General features: G+C 50.6%; 3 protein-coding genes and 1 long non-coding RNA gene across 15 annotated transcripts; 1 reads left to right on the top strand and 3 right to left on the bottom strand.

The window, feature by feature from the left end:
- Positions 1–657: 657 nt before the first annotated feature.
- Positions 658–4066, bottom strand: STK16 (serine/threonine kinase 16). Of its 8 annotated transcripts, none has more exons than XM_069574593.1 (8): positions 3990–4066; positions 3441–3630; positions 2679–2898; positions 2295–2428; positions 2003–2123; positions 1785–1880; positions 1254–1375; positions 658–1147 (listed from the first exon to the last, which is right to left on the bottom strand). In XM_069574593.1, the coding sequence occupies exons 2-8, from the start codon at positions 3524–3526 to the stop codon at positions 1009–1011; spliced, it is 918 nt and encodes a 305-aa protein (XP_069430694.1). In that variant the 5' UTR covers positions 3527–3630; positions 3990–4066; the 3' UTR covers positions 658–1008. The 8 variants fall into 8 exon arrangements, with proteins under 8 accessions (XP_069430694.1, XP_069430699.1, XP_069430695.1 ...); XM_069574598.1 differs by having other exon boundaries at positions 2679–2966; positions 3990–4059; XM_069574594.1 differs by having other exon boundaries at positions 3840–4024.
- On the top strand, positions 4042–12182 carry GLB1L (galactosidase beta 1 like). 4 transcript variants are annotated; one of them, XM_069574588.1, is made up of 17 exons: positions 4042–4282; positions 5486–5612; positions 5781–5947; positions 6197–6347; positions 6509–6569; positions 8724–8818; positions 8917–9091; positions 9180–9238; positions 9342–9463; positions 9574–9614; positions 9812–9930; positions 10243–10317; positions 10408–10497; positions 10612–10725; positions 11013–11144; positions 11369–11584; positions 11754–12182. In XM_069574588.1, exons 2-17 carry the CDS (start codon positions 5544–5546, stop codon positions 12009–12011), a joined length of 1944 nt encoding a protein of 647 aa, XP_069430689.1. In that variant the 5' UTR covers positions 4042–4282; positions 5486–5543; the 3' UTR covers positions 12012–12182. The 4 variants fall into 4 exon arrangements, with proteins under 4 accessions (XP_069430689.1, XP_069430691.1, XP_069430688.1 ...); XM_069574587.1 differs by having other exon boundaries at positions 4052–4282; positions 5448–5612; XM_069574590.1 differs by lacking the exons at positions 5781–5947; positions 6197–6347.
- Positions 6657–11880, bottom strand: LOC138432899 (uncharacterized). Its single transcript, XR_011254042.1, has 2 exons — positions 9154–11880; positions 6657–7906 (listed from the first exon to the last, which is right to left on the bottom strand). It is a non-coding gene; the product is annotated as an uncharacterized lncRNA (long non-coding RNA).
- ANKZF1 (ankyrin repeat and zinc finger peptidyl tRNA hydrolase 1) lies at positions 12121–18658 on the bottom strand. 2 transcript variants are annotated; one of them, XM_069574586.1, is made up of 14 exons: positions 18311–18658; positions 18027–18205; positions 16835–16947; positions 16517–16619; positions 16204–16397; positions 15701–15813; positions 15460–15607; positions 14962–15190; positions 14645–14791; positions 13481–13952; positions 13209–13320; positions 12909–13076; positions 12680–12771; positions 12121–12455 (listed from the first exon to the last, which is right to left on the bottom strand). In XM_069574586.1, exons 2-14 carry the CDS (start codon positions 18172–18174, stop codon positions 12332–12334), a joined length of 2163 nt encoding a protein of 720 aa, XP_069430687.1. In that variant the 5' UTR covers positions 18175–18205; positions 18311–18658; the 3' UTR covers positions 12121–12331. The 2 variants fall into 2 exon arrangements, with proteins under 2 accessions (XP_069430687.1, XP_069430686.1); XM_069574585.1 differs by having other exon boundaries at positions 18027–18202; positions 18311–18622.
- Positions 18659–18674: the final 16 nt, after the last annotated feature.

Here is an 18674-nt window from a genome sequence, read left to right as displayed (position 1 = left end):
GCCAACCCTGCCCTCCCCTCCCCTCCCTGGTGATTCAGGGACACAGTGCCCTTCCCAAGGGAACAGGTTTCCAGCCCAGCAAAGGCAGGGCCCCTGTTTACTCAGCAGAGGAGGCAGGAAGTGGCAGCTGGATACTGCCACACCACACAGGCCCCATTAATCATTAACCATGTGTGAACCAGAACCATCTGGGAGAGATTCTGGACTAAAATATCCACCACTTCCACTCCCCTTGCCCCCAGGCAGAGGCTGGAAACCAGTTGTGTGCTTGTCCCAAAGCTTCCTCAGGTGTCTCCACCCAGAAGCCCTTCCTGGAAAACCAGCTGGGTTTCTCTGACTAAGCTACCCAGCCATGGGAATGAAGAAAGAATGAGGTGAGGGTGCTTTAAGGGGGCCCTTGGCCCAGTTCTTGGCATAGAAAGCAGCTCAGGCCAGAGCAGTTTGAAGTTTTTGACTAAGACAAGCTAGGAGAAGAAGTGCCTACTCCCCCACCGGCCAGATCTAAGGTAGGGACACCTGCCTCCAAATGTGGAGGGATGGTCACGCCACTCCTGAGGCTTTGCCAGTCCCTCTTCTCTCCAGGCTCTCCCCCAGAAAAGGCAGCCAGCCTTTGGGCGCCCTGCACCTCCTCTCACTCCAGGAACAACAAGACTAAGATCACACCAAGCTGCTTTCACTTTATTCTTGTTTTATACATTCTCCTGCCCCCAGATTTGGAAGCAGATCATGATGTATGCTCAGCAGTCCTGCTCAGAGCCTTGACTATATTCTACCAGTTCCCCTCTCCCCATCCCTCACTACCCCCCAGGCAGGCCTCCAGTCCAGTTACTGCTTTTGGGGGTGAGAGAGCAGAATCAGAGACAAAAGACCGAGCAAACTGTCCCAGGCCCCAGCTGCCCCCAGTGACAAGGGCACGGTCCTGGACTGAATGGATGGAGATTCTACTGAGGGAGGGCGGCTCCTTGCCAAGGCACAGGGGCCAACTTCTCAACGTGGCCACGGGTTTGTTCAGATGTGGGTAGTGTGCTCGTCCCGAGCCGAGGGCTGCAGCACCTCCAACTGACTCAGGAGCAGAGGAATGTGAGGGCGCTGCTGGGGGTCCACAGTCATCATTGAGGTCAGCAGCTGCCGCAAGGCTAAAGAATGCCTGCAGAAGAAGAAGGGGAGCGTGAAGGAGGTGGCCGCCCCCTGTGCTCTGACCCCTGCAAACAGAAGGGAGGAGCCTGGAGTGCCCCTGCCCCTTTCAAGCTCACCTGGGGCTCTGCGGGATGCTGAGTTGGTTCTGCACTGCAAGGGCCACGCTGTCACCCTTCTGGAACACCATGTCGTAAGGGCCTTCCCCAAACATCATGGCATATAGCACACAGCCTAGGGACTGAGCATAACTTGGTTATTCCTTGGAAGAGGGCCAATGGAGTCATCTCTCTCTGTTTCATTCTGTAGTGAAAGGAGGCTGCAGTATGCAGACTTCAGTCACGTGACACCACCAGGGCCCCAGAGAAACTGCCAGTTAGCTGGAGGCCTCTGCGTCTTGTGCTGAGCCGCTGCCTCCAGCCCTGACATTTAGTTATACTTATCCTGCTCAAAGGGCAAGATTACATCACTTCCTGAGCAACTGAGTACAGTGTCAGTGATAGTTCCCAGGAAGGAAGTCAAGGGGAGATTGGGACATACATGCTTCCTGGGGCCCCATGCGTTGGAAACCAAAGACTTGCTCCTCCAGTTCACAGCAGCCACAGAGCAGCACTCCTCCCCTTCCACGTTCCCACCCACACGCTCCTCACCCAAACATCAGTCCGCTCATCGATGACACAGTGGCTTTGCACGGAGAAGAGCTCCGGGGCCCGGTAGGAGATGGTGCACCGCTGGGCTGCCCAGTCCTGGAACAGTGGCCCCAGAGCTCAGAAGCAGGGCACAGGTTTTGGTCATGTGACCAAACTGGGGCATGGACCAGAAGGGGTTGATGAGGAAGAGATGGGCAAAGGACTCTGGAAACTCTTACCTGGAGGGCCAGAGCCTGGCGGGAGCCCTCCACGCGGATGCATGCTTGATTCATGGACCCCAAGTCCATCAGAACTGGCTGCCCCTCATCGCCAAGCAAGATATTGGTGGGTTTCAGGTCCCTGCAGGGAAGTAGAAATGACCCATGAGCATCCCTGAACCAAAAGCCCAAGACCCTAGGGGGGGCAAAAGAATCATGGGGACTGTTCCTGGAGAAGAGCACAGAGATCTCTCATTTCTCTTCATGAGGCTCTTCCTTTCTGTCCAGCAAGTACATGGAGCCTCCCACTGACCTGTGGGCATAACCCTTGGTGTGAATAGCCTCAAGGCCTCTGCAGATACCCAGCAGCAGCTGAATGATTTGCTCTTCAGTCAAGAAGTTGCCTTTGTCCTTCAGCTTTTCTATCTCATTCCACAGCGTACCTCTCTGCAAAACAAGTTTCCCCGCAGCTGATGTTTTTAGCCTCTGCTCCCTGAGCCTGATTCTTTCCCTATGTCAGAATTTATAGCAATTTCACCACACACCCTACAGCCCCAGGTGGGTTCCTTAAACCCCAAATCTGAAATGTTCAAACCAGAACATGACTTCTGCTTCCTAATGTGCTTGAGTGCTCATGATAGCCCTTGGCACACACCGCTCTGTTGCAATCCCATCCATAGCCAGGAGACTTTCTGACCTTGAAGAAGGGTAGCAGCAGCCAGGCCTCATGTTTAGTGCCTCGCTCTCTCAGACAATAAGCCACGAGGTGAAGGATGTTGGGGTGATGGAAGAGGCGATGCATGTCTGCTTCTCGTTGGGCCTCCTCCCGGTCCTGCTGCTCATGACACAGGATTCGCTTCAGGGCGTAGAACTGTCCATCATGCAACCCCTCCACTAGGTCCACAAAGCTGAACCCACTGTGGGCCAAAGGGGTCAGTGAAGGACCAAGGTCATCTCCCATACTGCTGGGATCCAGAGGAATTCCCTGGGAAGAAGTGCGAGGGGAGGGGGGGGGTGTCTCCCGTTTACTAGCAACCCTCCCAAGGTGTGACTCTAAAAGAAGTCTGAAGATTATTCACATAGAGCAAGGACACAGTCATTTTCTAGGTCCTATGGTCTTTATGCAGGGCTTCAATAAATACTAAATAAATAACAGCCAACCTTTATCAAGTGCTATTTATCAGGCAATAGGGGAGACACTTGATACGAATTATCTCATTTAGTCCTCACAGCCCCATCATTGAAGCAAAATTAGCTCTAATAAGCAGATAAAGCAACTAGGGCTTATCAAGGCCATACATGGTGACTCTAGGAAGACTGGTTCCACAATCCACTTTCTTGACCACCAAGGAGCTGGGCTCCGGCCGGCGAATTAGAGGCTCTGTGCCCCTATCTTGTGCTGACTGCTGTCCTTCAAACACCACAATTCTTGGGACTAAATGATTTCCAAAACACTCACCCCTCCCCCAGTTTATGGATGAAGAGGTAGCGCTTATGGTCAATGGTGACAGTTCCCCGAGAGCAGATGCAAAGCGCGTGGCCCATAGTGTCTCAGTCATCCTTCTCAAGGACGGTCTGAAGCTGCCAAAGGGTTCGTCCAGGTCGAGTGGTCTCTTTCAGGCAAGCTGCTGGGGCTCCAGCAGATCATGCTGGAAGGAAAAGAATGGCAGGTCATGGGCGGGGCACAATCCAGATGACCCCCCCTAAAGGGCCAACGTGAAGCGCTCAGGCCCAGGTCTCCAAACCTAGAGAAAATAAGCCCTGGCAACGCCCGCTCCAAGAAGGCTCGGGTCAGGTGCCTTAAAAAGGCCCAGGCCCAGCGGCGACTCCCAGGCCACTTCCTCCAACCCCGGCCCACCTTCAGGCAGCCCCTCACTCGCACACCCCGTTGGGCTGTAGAGGCAGGGCACGGGGTAGATCCGGAGAGGAATGCGAGGCCTGGACCCACCGCTTGCAGAACCCACTCCGGGTCTCGGTCTGGGTGGGCCAGCCAGGACACCACACTCACCCGGCTTCAGCGGGAGGGAAGCGCCAGGGGCCGGAAGCAGTAGTACGTCATCAGTCCGCGCCGGCGTAACGGCCCGCAGTATCCTAGCAACCGCTGAGCACTAGGACGATGTGGGGGCGTGGAGCTGAGAGGCCGGGGGCGGGTTAGGCCTGGGGGAGAAGGGGTCCCAGGACCCGGGTGAGGGTTCCCCACCTGGCCTGCAGTGAGGGTCAAGACGCAGGCACCTACGTCAAAGGGGAGCAAAGCCGGGCTCGGCCCGAGGCCCCCAGGACCTGCCTCTCCCAATGCCAGAGGTAGGAGGCGTCATACCTCCCGTGCACCGGGTGGCCGACTGGGGTCCAGCCTGGAGGTGGATGCTCAGAGGGGGCGGGAGCTGGCAGTTTGCACCCCTTTGCAGCTCTGATCAGTACAACCTTGGGGGCTCTGGCCTGTATCTTATTACCGTAATCACAGTAGTTAAGAGCTCAAGCTCTTCAACTAGACTAGGGTCGGAATCTTAATAGCCCATTAGCTGTGTCACCTGGACAAGTTACTTAGCCTCTAGGAACCTCACTTTCCTTAACTGTAAAATAGGTGTAAGAGTACCTAAAGTTAAATGCATGAACTCTGAGGCCAGACTGCCTCATTCAAATCCCAGCTCTACTAAACTAGTTATGTGACCTTGTTAACGGGCTAATATTTCTATCCTCCAATCACCTCATCAGTAAAATGGAGATTATTATCTACTTCATGGAGTTGTTTGAAGATTAAATGAGAGGTGAAGTGCTTACTATAGCGATTGATGCATAGCCCTGAGTAGTGTCCATAAGCAGAAATAACAATAATAACTATCCTGGTCTTCACATCCCAGGCTTGGGACTGTGAAGGCAGTGAGTGATGGAAATTCACAAATTTCCAAACCTTGGAACTTTGATGTCTCTTGCCCAGGCAGGGGTAAATTGGAAAGGGGCACACATCCAAAGATGATAGGATGGCCTAGATGGTCTCTTTTGTTGAAACAGGACAGGATTCTCTAGGAAGAAGATTCCTCTTGTAACCTGATCCCCACCCCAACTCCCACTCCCCTTTCATATACTGAGAAGATATCCTCTGGTTTCCCTTGGGTCTGAACCTAGATCTGACATTCATCTAGATTTAACCTGCTGTGTACTGAGCCCTGTGATAGCAGCAGAGGACTCAGGATGGACAAGGCTTTCCCTATCCTCAGGGGGCTCAGTGTAGCAGAAATCTACTTCTTAATCCTGAATGTGCTCAGAGCACCCGGAAATCTTGTTGAAATACAACTTCTGATTCTACAGGTCTGAGGTAGGGTCTGAGACTCTGCATTTCTAACAAGCTCCCATGATGAAGCTGGTTCATGAACCAGTAGCAAGATATAGAGGGGTTTACAAACTAGTAGAGTAGCAGGCAGTTGCAGGCTGGAGACAAAGTCCAGGCTAATCGCCTGACAACTTGCAGTGGTCTCCGCCCACTTGCTCGCTGAGGTTCTCTCCCAGGAATCTGCCACGTGACCGTCGGACCACCGTCTCTGACTGGAAGAGCCCCGAAAGCGCCATGGCTCCCAAGAAACCTCTCTGCCTTCCCTCCCTGCTGCTCCCGCTCCTGACGCTGCTGCTGCCCCAGGTAGGATGGGAGAATCGAACCAGCCGCTGGGTGCGGTGAGACAGGCGGAGGAGAGAGTGAAAGTGAAAACAACAAAATACTGGGAAGGGCTAGTTCTGTCTCCTCTGCTTTTGGGAGACGCTGACCCCGGACTCCAGACCCCTGTGAGCACTGTCTCTCCCGTTACAGGCAGACACTCGGTCTTTCGTAGTGGATCGGGATCATAACAGATTCCTCCTGGACGGGGCCCCTTTCCGCTACGTGTCTGGCAGCCTGCACTACTTTCGCGTACCGCGGGTGCTTTGGGCAGACCGGCTTTTCAAGATGCGAATGAGTGGCCTCAACGTAGTACAGTTGTAAGAAGTGCACATGAGAGTCATGGAAGGGTGGGATTCACTCCTCCTACCATGCCCTTAAGAAGGGGACCAGGACAGGAAGACTGGCTGGGTATGAGGATTGTAGCTCCAGGGCTTCCCTGCCAAGGGTGGGAAAGGGGAGGGCCAGGACCTCCTTCCCACAGCTTCTGGAGATTCCTGCAGGCCTGAGCCCCTTGGCCTCCCTGGCTTCTCCCTGTCTTGGGCCCTGTTAACCTCTTCCTTTTTCAGTTATGTGCCCTGGAACTACCATGAGCCAGAGCCTGGGGTCTATAACTTTAATGGCAGCCGTGACCTCTTTGCATTTCTGCAAGAGGCAACTTTAGCGAACCTGTTGGTCATACTGAGACCAGGACCTTACATCTGTGCAGAGTGGGAGATGGTGAGTTAGTTGGAGAAGGGATAGAAGCACAGCTTCCCATGTGCCCTGACTCTGAGGCCACTTCCATCACTACCCTCAACTTCCTCCCTTCTTACCTACCTTATTCTACTCTCACACAACAAAGCCCACTCACTTTTTTGTTGTCTTTATGTTTGTCTCAGGGGGGTCTCCCAGCCTGGTTGCTTCGAAAGCCTAAAATTCATCTGAGAACCTCAGATCCAGGTGGGTAGAGAAAAAAAAAAAGACTGGACTCAGAAAAAAGCAAACAACAAAATGGGTCATTTGGGTACCCAAAACAGAGACCACTCATTCAAATTATTTACTGTTTTAATCTTGCCCAGCAGGACAGGGGGACCAGAGGACTCAGTGTGGAAGACACATTAATTAAAAAAAAAAAAAAACACCTATATAAGATTATTTTAAAAATACTACACAAGAAAATGGACAAGGAGTTGAGATAGTAAGTAACAGGGCCTCTTTAGGTAGGAAAGCCAGAAAGGCTTTTCTGAGATGATATTTCAGTTACTCTAGGAAAGGGAAAGCACTGGTCATATGAAGAGTGAAGTCAGAATGACCAGGTAGAGGAATGGCGTACTTTTCTGGGGGGAGGGCTGTGCTGTGAGTCTTGTGGGATCGTGGTTCAGATAAGGGATTGAACCTGGCCCCTTGGCAGTGAAAGCTCAGAGCCCTAACTACTGGACCACAGGGAATTCCCAGGTATGGTGTGTTTTAAGGCCCAGAGGTAGGACAGAACACTGTTATGAGTGAGGCCAGCATGGCTGGAACACAGCGTGTAAGGGAGAGTAGTATGAGAAATTGGAGCTATATAGTGAGTGTTAATGCAGGACCTTTCAGACCATTGTAAGGGGTTTGGCTTTTATTGTAAGCACAGTAGAAAGTCATTGAGAGAGTTTAACCAAAATTATCTGATTTGTTTTCAGACTACGTTAGCCTGGATGTGGAAAATGGATTGAGGGGAGCAAGGGTAGAGGTGGAGAAACTTAACTGGGAGACTATGATTGTAGTTGAGGAGAGAGAGATGGCTCCTGGTTGTGGTAGTGGTGGAAATGCAAAGAAGAGGGCAGAAATGAGCTATAGGTTGGAGATAAAGGTCAACAGGACTCAACTGACAGATTTTGATGAAAAAGGGAGCAGTGGCGGAGGGGCGGGAGGACAGTATGGGTAAGATGAGGAAAGAAGGGAATTAAGTATCCAGCCAGTCAAGGTGGTGGTGCCATGTACTGACTTAGGGAAGACAGAGAAGACTAGGGGTGGCAAAAGATCAACATTTGGGGGAAAAACAATAGTTCTGGTCATGTTAAATTTTTATCATTCAAGGGATGCGATTTAATGTATGCTTGGATTAAAGGAGGCAGTGCAACCTGGCCCTCCTTTATACAGAACACAAAATGTAAAGGAATTAAATGTTTTAAGAATATAAAGATAGCCTCTAAAACATCTTTCATTGACTCCACCTTTGAGAGTCCGCTGTCTTCTAGGCATTGTCCTCAATGACAGGGATGCAGCCGATGAACCTGACAGACGAAGGTTCCTGCTCACTAGTAGGGGAGACCGATAGGAAACAATTACAGACACAAACGCTTAATTTTAATTTCTTAAGCACTTGAAAAGGGAGTACGAGGTGATGTGAGAGAGTGTAACGGGGAATCTACCCTCATCTAGGATATCAGAGGTTTTCTTGGGGAAGTGAAATGTAAGTTGAGACCTGAAGCCTGAGTTGGAGTCACCTAGGTAAGGAGGCAGAGGTCATGCATGAAGACCCTGAGGGTGAGTCAACAAAAATCACCAACAGGAGTTGAGAATTGAAGGCATGCCACCTCATATAATGATCTTTCATTTGCTGACTTAAATGTCCTGGACTGGCAGTTCCATCAGGTGTGGGTCAGACATTCTACAATTTTGTGAATTCCCATGCTACTTCATACCTGAGTCTGGAGGGAGCCTGTAACCCCTAGAGTCCATGGGGTCACAAAGAATCAGACACGACTGAGCACACAGGCACACAAACATGTGTGCTATGTCATAGCGATCTCAAGTGTATATTACATATGGTTACGTAATAACTCCATGTGATGTGTTTTACCATTTTTTTCTGACATTTAAAAAATGAATTCTCAAGAAACACTGCTTTGTTTCCTATGCTTAAATTTCATTGCCATGCAAATATACTAGTGCTTAGGGTTCAGAGTTTCCTCTGACAAGTCACTGCTTCCCAGACGGAGTTATGGACAAGTGGGATGGTACACAGTGCTTCCCTGAGTTCAGGCGGCACTCAAGATGCTAGCACTGATGCTATGGGTGGGGGCCAAGGAGGTGGCAGTGTCCTAACTAGCAGAGCACTGCCCCTTCCTTTAGACTTCCTTGCTGCAGTGGACTCCTGGTTCAAGGTCTTGCTGCCCAGGATATATCCATGGCTCTACCACAATGGGGGCAACATCATTAGCATTCAGGTACCAGTGGAAAGTTGACTGGGCTAGGGGAAGGAGGTGCCAGTGCCCTTAATTTCTCCACCTCAGAGCTGACCTCCACTTTTCCTTTCCCTTGGCAGGTGGAGAATGAATACGGTAGCTACAGAGCCTGTGACGTGAGCTACATGAGGCACCTAGCTGGGCTCTTCCGATCGCTGCTTGGAGACAAGATTTTGCTCTTCACCACAGATGGGCCTGAAGGACTCAAATGTGGCTCCCTCCAGGGACTCTATACCACTGTAGATTTTGGCCCAGGTCTCCCAAGCAAGGGTTCAGAATGAAGTCTGGGAAAGGGGCACCTGTTTCATGTTGCTTACCTTGCACCTTTGCCTCCTTTCTGCAGCTGACAACATGACCAAGATCTTTGGCCTGCTTCGGAAGTATGAACCCCGCGGGCCCCTGGTGAGGAGCCAGAGGGGAGGCCAATCAAAGCAAGAGGCAGCGTGGGGAATGGGTGGCGCTCAGGTCCCATCTTGCTCACAGCTCCTTTCACTTCACACTCTAGGTGAACTCTGAGTACTACACAGGCTGGCTGGATTACTGGGGCCAGAATCACTCCACACGTTCCATTCCAGCTGTAACCAAAGGACTAGAGAAAATGCTCAAGTTGGGAGCCAGTGTGAACATGTAACTGGAGGCACAGGGGCCAACATGAAATCTGTAACTGGGTGTTAGGGATGAAGGTTAAGATTCAGTGGGTCAGCTTCTACCTTTCCCCCCACTCTCCCCCACTTCAGGTACATGTTCCACGGAGGTACCAACTTTGGATACTGGAATGGTGAGTCTAGATGGTCTCTGGGGTGGAGGCAGGGAGGCAGCAAGGAATTAGAGTCTGAGGAATGTGTGGATTAGGATGTCTAGAAGCTGGATATGGCTACCATCGTCCCTTCTGAGAGCAAAATTCTCTGCATGAATTTCTTTGCTTAGGCCTGTCATCTGAACGATGCATTGAATTAATTAAATTGGTTTGACTAGGTGCTGATGAGAAGGGACGCTTTCTTCCAATTACTACCAGCTATGACTACGACGCACCCATATCCGAAGCAGGGGACCCCACACCCAAGCTTTTTGCTATTCGAAATGTCATCAGCAAGGTGCCCTACCACTTCATTAAGTGCCAAAGGCTTTTACTAATTTAGGGGGAGGGGTGCCTAAATTGTTCGTAAAGGGGTCCCATAAGTCAATGATTGTTGTCTGGACCACAAAACCCTCTGAGCAGCCTATTGCAGCATTTCTCACTCAGATGGGACTTCCTGGGGAGATACAAATACATACAATATTAGAGAATCTTCATGACCCCTGAAGCCCTTCCCTGGACCCCCAGTTAAGAACCCTGCACACTAGGGTCTTGGAATAGGGTTTCTTTGTGTGCTTTTCCTATGGCTCCTGAGAGAATTTGGGCTCAGTTCCAGGAAGTTCCCTTGGGACCTTTACCTCCCCCCAGCCCCAAGATGACGCTTGGACCTTTGACCCTACACCTGGTAAGCTCCTCCCCATTATTCTCTGATTCTGCCCAGCCCTCTATTCTGAAAGTTCCCTTATATTCTGATACTTTCCCCTTATTCTAATAGGATGGGAATTTGCTGGACTTCTTAGACTTCCTATGCCCCCAAGGTCCCATCCATTCAGTCCTGCCAATGACCTTTGAGGCTGTCAACCAGGTAAAGCATAATCCACCAACAGCTATACCAAGGGTCCCCTGAGTTATGCGTCTTCCCCACAGTATCCTTTCTTGTCTCTCAGCACATCTTATTTACTCGTTCTTCCACACCTAGGTCCATGGCTATATGTTGTATCGGACCTATCTGACCGATACTGTTTCTGAGCCAACACAACTCTGGGTGCCAAACAATGGAGTCCATGACCGTGCCTACGTGATGGTGGATGGGGTGAGAACCTAATTCCAGGCTACCTATGAGCCCATTTCCTTTCCTCCCCAGCAAAGTTTCCGGTATCTACCTTTTCCCATTGCCTGCTCACATTTGCAGAGGATAAGGTGGGATGAGGAAGAGTTTGACAAAGGATAAGGTTCTAGAAGGAACTGACAGAAGGGCTTTGTTCTCTTTGCCCTCTAAATAATAGTGTCTATTATTAGTGTCTATTAATGTAGCTTCCTGGGTGGTGGCCACAAGGTAGATGCTGAGCCGCTCCCTTTCACAGATACTCTCATCCACAGGTGTTTCAGGGTGTTTTGGAACGAAACATGAAACATAACCTATTTTTGATGGGGAAAATAGGGGCCACACTGGATGTCCTGCTGGAGAACATGGGGAGGCTCAGTTTTGGGTCTAACAGCAGTGACTTCAAGGTGAGCTCGTTTTGCCCACTCCCTCGCCCCCATACTCTTCTTTACTGAACTCCCTAGAAAAGATAAGGACCTAAAGGAAGAGCTACAGCCTTAGGGCTTAGAGAGCAAAGCAGCAGCTGGTGGGGGATCTGGACATGGCCACTAGGTGCATTCCAGGGCTTGAGTAGCAGTAGTCTGGCCTTAGAACTTAGTAAATGATGATTTTTCATTTGCCTTCTTCACAGGGCCTGTTACAGCCACCAATTCTGGGGCAGACAGTCCTTACCCAATGGCTGATGTTCCCCCTGAAAGTTGACAATCTTGTCAAAGAGTGGTTTCCCATCCAGCCGCTGAAAAGCTCACATCCTCAGACCCCCTCCGGCCCCACCTTCTACTCTACCACCTTCCCAATTTTAAACTCAGGCGGGGACACATTTCTGTTTCTACCTGGATGGACGAAGGTATTGCTGATGGTGGGGGTGGGGTGAGAGGTAGGGTGGTAAGAGGGGAAAACCATGGAAGAAGGGAGAGCACAAATTATTCCTCTGATTAGGAAACCCCCCCACCCCCAAGCAAGGGGATAATTCTACCCCTCTGAGAGCTGATCCTTTCTTTTCCTCTACTCCCCAGGGCCAAGTCTGGATCAATGGGTTTAACTTGGGCCGCTACTGGACAAAGCGGGGGCCGCAGCAGACCCTCTATGTGCCAAGACCCCTGCTGTTTCCCAGGGGAGCCCACAACAGAATCACGTTGCTGGAGCTAGAAAACGTGCCTCCTCAGCCCCAAATCCAGTTCCTGGATAGGCCCATCCTCAATAGCACCAAGCACAGGACGTACATCTATTCCCTCTCAAGTGCCTCTGAACCAATGGAGTTAAGTGGGCACTGAAAGAAAGGTAATCCTTGGACGTGGGACAAGCGCAGTGGGCAGGATCCATTCGTGCTAGCCATGGTGACCGTAAGGAAACAAAGGCCACGGGCCTGAATGGAAGTACAAGTGCAGTTTCCTTGCCAAACTTTATTGTGATTAAAGTTCCAGAGACAGTACCAGCTCCACAAACCTCTGTGGCCCTGTCTTTGCCCTGGTTCCTGAATGTCCTTCACCCTAATCTTCCAAACACTGGTTCCGTGGGGGAAGAAGCAGCCTAGGGCCAGGGGGAGTGTGCCCTCTCAGGGCCTAGCACTGGTCCCAGGTGGAGCTGTAAGGGATCAGGAAGAGGGCTTCCCAGCCTGACTGCGATGATCCCGGAGGCAGTGTGTGGAGCAGAAAGAGAAGTCAAGGTAGTGAAAAGGAACAAGGCCTTGGAGAGACATCCCACAACTCCAGCAGCGTCTGAATAAGAGGGAGAAAATGGCTGGAGAGGAATCCCAGAAACGTTCCAATCCAAGCCTTCCCCACCCACCCTCCTGTCACTTCTGTTTTTATTCCAGAGGTTCCCAAAACATCTCATATCCCCTCAACAGCCGTTGTGAACACAGAGCAGCACTTGCTCTACTTGTACAGAATGGCCCCGCCCACATCACAGCCCACCCCCCACACCTGCCCCCTCCACATACGGAATATTGCTGACGGTGACGGCAGGGTCGGGGGTCTGAGGGTTGGGGGCTCCCAACTGGGCAGCTAGTCTGCGCTCTGCAGCCAGAGCTCTCTGAGGGGAAAAGAAGCTGTGTTAAGCACAAGGCCTCAGCGGTGGAGAACGTGTCCAAGAAGTGACGGCTGCACACCAGGGAAGAGATCAGACCTCTGGGGAAGTGTTGCTGTGGAAGGAAGAACCCCCAGCCTCACCTTCTCCCGGTCGCTGAGGGCAGCAAATCGCCGCTGCTCTTCTTGCTCCTGCTTTTCCTGCTCCTGCCGCTTCCGCTGCTGTTCCTCCCGGTGCCGCCGGGCTGCCTTCTGCTCCCTTCTCCGAGTGGCCTGCCGTGCCTCCATTTCTGCTGTTAGCGGCCCTGGCACCTGGAGGATTTCCAGGAAAGCAAAAGGTAAAGATCTGTACAGACTATCCTTGATAAGACTGTAGGAGAGTAGAAAAGATCTAGCCAGCATCTCTGATGCCTTCCCATTCTGCTGCTTCCTTCTCCAGCTGACCTGAGCTTTGCTGTAATCACAAGCATCTGGATTCTTCTCCATGAACCTCCGGAACTCATTGCGTGTCAATCTGTCAGCTGCAACTGTATACGGTGGCCGAGCTCGGGAATCCCTAAGTGCGAAAAACCCCCAAACACGTTTGGTTTGCCTGCTGCACCTCCCAACATCGCCCAAGCAGACCAAGGGAAATATTGTCAATTAGGCAAGGCCAAGATTAGCGTCCAGATCATCCTCTGTACCCTAGCGGGGATCGGCATGAAGACCTCACTTACTGCACAGTGGGGTCCGCACCTGCCTCCAGCAGCAGGCGAACCACTGAGCCTCTCCCAGCTGCGGCCGCTGCGTGCAGAAGAGTGAAGCCACCAGAGCCCAAGGGGGCACTGAGCAGAGGCAGAACTCCAGGGTCTAGGGGGCTGGCAGTGAGTCGGTCCTTCAGCATCCCCACATCTCCAGCTCGGCAAGCAGCTAGAAGCACATCCCAGAGCTCCGACTGACAGGGGGACGTGGCCTCATCCCAGGGAGGCCGCAAGGGGGCTGACCCTGAAAGGGCCTCATCTTCCTTTGGTTGCTGGGAAAGAGTCATTTGTGCCCCAGACTCCAGGTCTTGCTTTCTCTCCCTCTTATTCCTTTTTCTCCTCCTTTGCTTGGGAAATACCTCAAACTCACGAAGATCCAGCGTTCCCAGTGTCACCTCTACTACTTCCAACTCTACCTGGGAGCCAGCCTCTCCCTCTGACTCTGATCCTAGGGGGAAAAAGTTGCTATGTTAGATCCATCTAAGGAATAAGCAGAGGGTAGAAGGGTGTGGGCTGCCCCAGATGCCTAAGAATGTACATAGAGAGATAATCCAGATCATTTGAAATAAAATTGTATTTTGTCACCCAAGATAAAGTAGCATATCAAGAGCTGAAGCCATTAGTATCATGTGAAGATATAAGGCTCACAGCCCCAGGGCAGACCCAGAAGAAGCTATTCAGGGACAAGAGTCCCTGGACATTCCCATGACAGCCTTAGGGTAGTCGGAACAGAGGAGCATGGAGCAGCTGACAACCATGCAGGTGATAGTCTGCCTCATGGGAAGCAAACCCTAGCTCCAAACCAGTGCATCCAAGAAGGCAAGTAAATTATGTTAAGATCCACACAACACACGTCCAAGCATCAACTTCATGCTAAGACTTTTCTAAGAACTAGAAATACATCAGTGATCAAAAGAGATGATAGGAGATTTGGAAAAATCACAAAATATACTTCAGTAATTGCTACCACAAACTGAACAGATGTGTCTGTGTGTGGGGGAGGGGGGGTGGGGTTAGTATGTAAGGGCTTACCTATAAATAGAGAAGCGGGTAAAGTTATGACAGTAGATTTACCGCTGCATTTCTAGGACAGACATCCCCCCAGAGAGAGACCTGACAATTGCCAGATGGTGTGCAAACCCTGTTTGGGAGCTTCCTTGTTCTGCCCAAGTGCCTCATTTTCATCACTGGGGACCTTTCTTTCTTCCTCGATAACCTTCCTTTCTCTCACTCTCTTCCTGTGTGTCTGAGGTAAATCCAACCTGCTTGTCTCCCGGGGGTCTTCTCCTGCCATAAAACAAAAGACTTAGCTAAGGAGAAGCCAGCTCAGGTTTCTGCCAATGAAAATGGCATCAGACTGCAGTCCAAGGGCTAGAAAACCACCTGGATGCACGAATGAGAACCCGAGGCTCGGATGGAACATTTAGGGAGTGTGGGGATCTAGAAAGCAAGCTCACCATGGACGTATAACGTGGTCAGCTTATGGAGTACACGCTGTAGCTCCTGAAAGGTGGGTCTTCGGGTAGCGAGGGGGATATCCCAAAGTCGGGGATCTCCCCGGCGCAGGGGAGCCTCACGGCCCCCGAAGAACAAGGACCGGCTAGAGCGGGGGGCACGCAGCAGTATTGTCCCAGCCTCCTCCAGTGCCTTAGCCCAGTCTGGCCCTGCCAGCAGGTCACGAACTTCCTAGAGAAGACAGTAACTCAGCTCTGTAATTCTTCACTTGCTACTTTTAAACCTCCAACCAAAAACTGACGTACAGATGACGTGTAGGGAATGGGGAGTGGAGAATGAGAGGATTCAGACTCCTGGGCATCCACCCCATTCTACCTTCATCTACCCAGAAAGAACAAAGACAGGGAACACAGGAGCCAGCCTCCCTGCTGTACCATTTAATCAGTCAAGAGGAGAGAAGTGGGGATTAGGGGCACACCTGACTTGGACACATAACTCACCTTATAGAGTGCAGCTTCATTGTAGCGCCTCAGACTGGCCCCGGCAGAGTGAGCAGCTGCACCCCGGGCATCCCGAAGCCCCTGGGCTGTGCCCCGCTTGGCCCGCACTGTGTAGCGGTGAAAGGTTTTGTGTGTCAACACTTCTCGTCTGTAGACAGCACAGACTCAGTACTGGAAATCAGATGGTACTCCCAGACAAACAGGATCCATTCCATCCTTGCCCCATGCAGCACCCTCTCACCCTTGGAAAATGGCACCAGCAAAGTGCCCAGCAGCAGCCATGAGCACCACACAGTCCCTGGGACCTCCACTCTGCAGGTTCTGAAGCAGCAGTTCTGGTTCTTCAAGGGGCACCTGGAGACACAGGAGCAGCACAAACATCTCTGTGGCACTTACTGGGAGTAAGAAACAAGTGCCAGGGCTACGTGATTCACAGGCACCATCTCTTTTGATACAACAGCTTCATGCTTGCCTCCATTTTATAATAAGAAAATTAGAAACTTGCAGAGGTAGTCAAGATCAAGTAGGAGAACCAGAATTCCAACCTAGATCCGTCTGTTTCCAAACTGAATTCCACTACACTTGACCCTTCTAAGATTCAGGCCAGTTCAAGCCTGTGCCATCAAGTGTGACACCCACCCTGAACAGGAAGGAAGGGAAGAAATGAGAGACTGTGCTGAGGGGAAATCTAGGCTGAGTGTACAAAAGGCTGGGACTGACCACACAATGTGTGCTGGCACTTGCCTGGCGAGGGCCTAGGACACAGCGATAGGCATAAAGAAACTGGCCCTGGGCATTTTGGAAAAGAACCCGATGTGGGTGGAAGCCTCGGGGTCGCGCAGGCTTGTCAAAGTCAGCCCTCTCCTCATCCAGTATCTGCAGGTCCTCCTCACTGTCTGAGTCTGAGTCTTCTGATCCTGAGATGCTGGAAAGATCACCTGAGAACAACAAAAGATACGAAAGCTTGGTGCCCCATCTTTGACCTTTCTTCAAGCTCAACTAGGGTCATTCTCCATCCCCATGACTGATTCGCACATGCTTTCCCACCAGTCATCACCTGTGGAACTCTGCTTTTCAAAATCCAGGGCAGACAGGAGAGGCTTGTCCTTGAGACGCTGCTTTAGGTTAAACCGATGCCAGTCAAGCTTGTAATGTTCCCTCTGGTACAAGGCAAAGAGAGAAGAACAATGTGGAAATATGCCTGACCCAGCCTTTTATGTTACACGAGACCTAAACAAGAACTCCACCAAGTATGACCAGGTAATACTAACTTCCTTACTTAAAATGTAGACCTTCACTAAAGACAAATTTCTACCTCTTTACCCCAACCATGACATTTTTGTTTCCACATTTAGCTCTGCACCTGGTCTTTTACCTGTTCCTGGTGGTTCTGGAAGACCTGGTCACAGGTTGAACAAAACAACTTCTCTGAAATATCCAGAGGACCCTGGAATGGTCTTCCTTCTGGGCTTATTCGCTCCTCTGAACCTAAATAAGGGGAGGGTAAACAGAGGTAGAATGGGCCCAAATCCACACTATCTAGGATTACATTCAGTGTCTGATATACAAAGCAGAAGATACAAATGAGAGAGATGGCACGTCATTGCCTTCAAGGAATTTAACAATCTAGTAGTCATGAAATAAATGACACAGCAATCACTTTATAGAATAAATATGCTTCTGAAAAGATATGCATAGGATGAATATAAACACTGTGTGTAAATAAACAACAGGGATTGTTTAGAGGAATCCTGAAAGTGAAAGTGTTAGTCGCTCAGTCCTCTGACTCTTTGCAATCGCATGGACTGTAGCCCACCAGGCTCCTCTGTCCATGAAATTCTCCAGGAAAGAACACTGAAGTGGGTTGTCATGCTCTTCTCCAGATCTTCCCCACCCAGGGATCAAACCTGGGTCTCCCACATTGCAGGCAGATTCTTTACCATGTGAGCCACCAGTGAATGGTTTCTGGTAATACGGTTAAGATTATTTTTAAACTGTGCAAATAACTCTTCCCCAATACCATCTTTTTAGCTTATATTTCCTATTACAGTATGCAGTTGATTTTTTTTTTTGAAGTATAAGAAAACAGCCAAACTAAAGTAGTATGAAACCAACAGTAAGTTGTTCTATATTCAGCAAGAAGGAATGATTTGATTGGAATAGTTAAATTTGGGTGATATCAAGGAATGGTGAAGTGTTTTTGCAGGCAGTGGTGTTAATGTGATGAGGCATGAGCAATGGCAAGAGATTTGCTTGGAGACAATTCAGGAGCCTGTTCTAGAAATCCAGCGATCGAGTGAAATTTTTTCTTTTTTAATCAGAAAACATGTACAAATGTTGCCTTAAATTCATAACAGTTAAGAAAAATATACACAAACTTCAGCGTAAAAGTAAAAAAACAAACACTCTGCAGTTGGGAGCTGATAAATTTTATCCAGTGGAAGGAGATGTCAAGAAGAGCTCCTAAACTGGGAAACACCAGTAAGAATGTGTTCCCTGGAGGAGCAATAAGCTCCAAAGTGTCCTGTCATATCTCTCACGGGTCCACCCCACACCTTCCCAAATACCTGGACAGGAAGTCTGCAGAGACTGGGCCAAGGCCTCCTCGGGAAAGTGGCTCACCAGGCGCAGGCCCTGAAGAACCGGAGCATCCGTGCTGAGGTCAAACAGGGAGACCGATACAGGAGCCTGGGCTGCAGCTGGAGCCGGCGACATGGCTGAGCAGAAATTTACTTAGAAGCAGCTGCTGGAGCAGAAAGGAGGTTAAGAAACAGAGCTTCCCAAAGCAAGGTCCTATGCCGCGTCCCCAGCCAGCGTTTCTCCCACTCCGCAAGGAACCACGGCCACTCACCCGGGTACCAGGGGTGGGCCCAAGGTTAATACGTGATCCCAGCACGCTTTCTGAAATTCCCAGTCTCGGACCACACAAGAGTGAAATGGGAGCGAATTCAGCAACCAAATCGACTCCAGCAGTGTTAAAATCACCGGTCCCTTAACCAACCTCTCCTCGTTACCCGTGCGGTGAGTTCCAGCAGTGACTACACCGCGTGGACTCGCACCCTCCCACAGTAGTTGCACTTAAGGTCAGAGGGAGCGGAGAGGCACGGGAAGTCTACAGTTCGAAGCCCGGATTTTTGCAACACCGTAACAAACTCGTCACTACGGAGTAGCGAAGAGGACAAAAGGCATTGCCTGCATCTGAGCTCCGCCCCATA

The sequence above is a fragment of the Ovis canadensis genome, chromosome 2, assembly GCF_042477335.2.
Source record: "Ovis canadensis isolate MfBH-ARS-UI-01 breed Bighorn chromosome 2, ARS-UI_OviCan_v2, whole genome shotgun sequence".
NCBI lineage: Eukaryota > Metazoa > Chordata > Mammalia > Artiodactyla > Bovidae > Ovis > Ovis canadensis.
The sequence above is the reverse complement of the archived record's forward strand: the minus strand, read 5'-3'. Positions and strand labels throughout refer to the sequence as shown.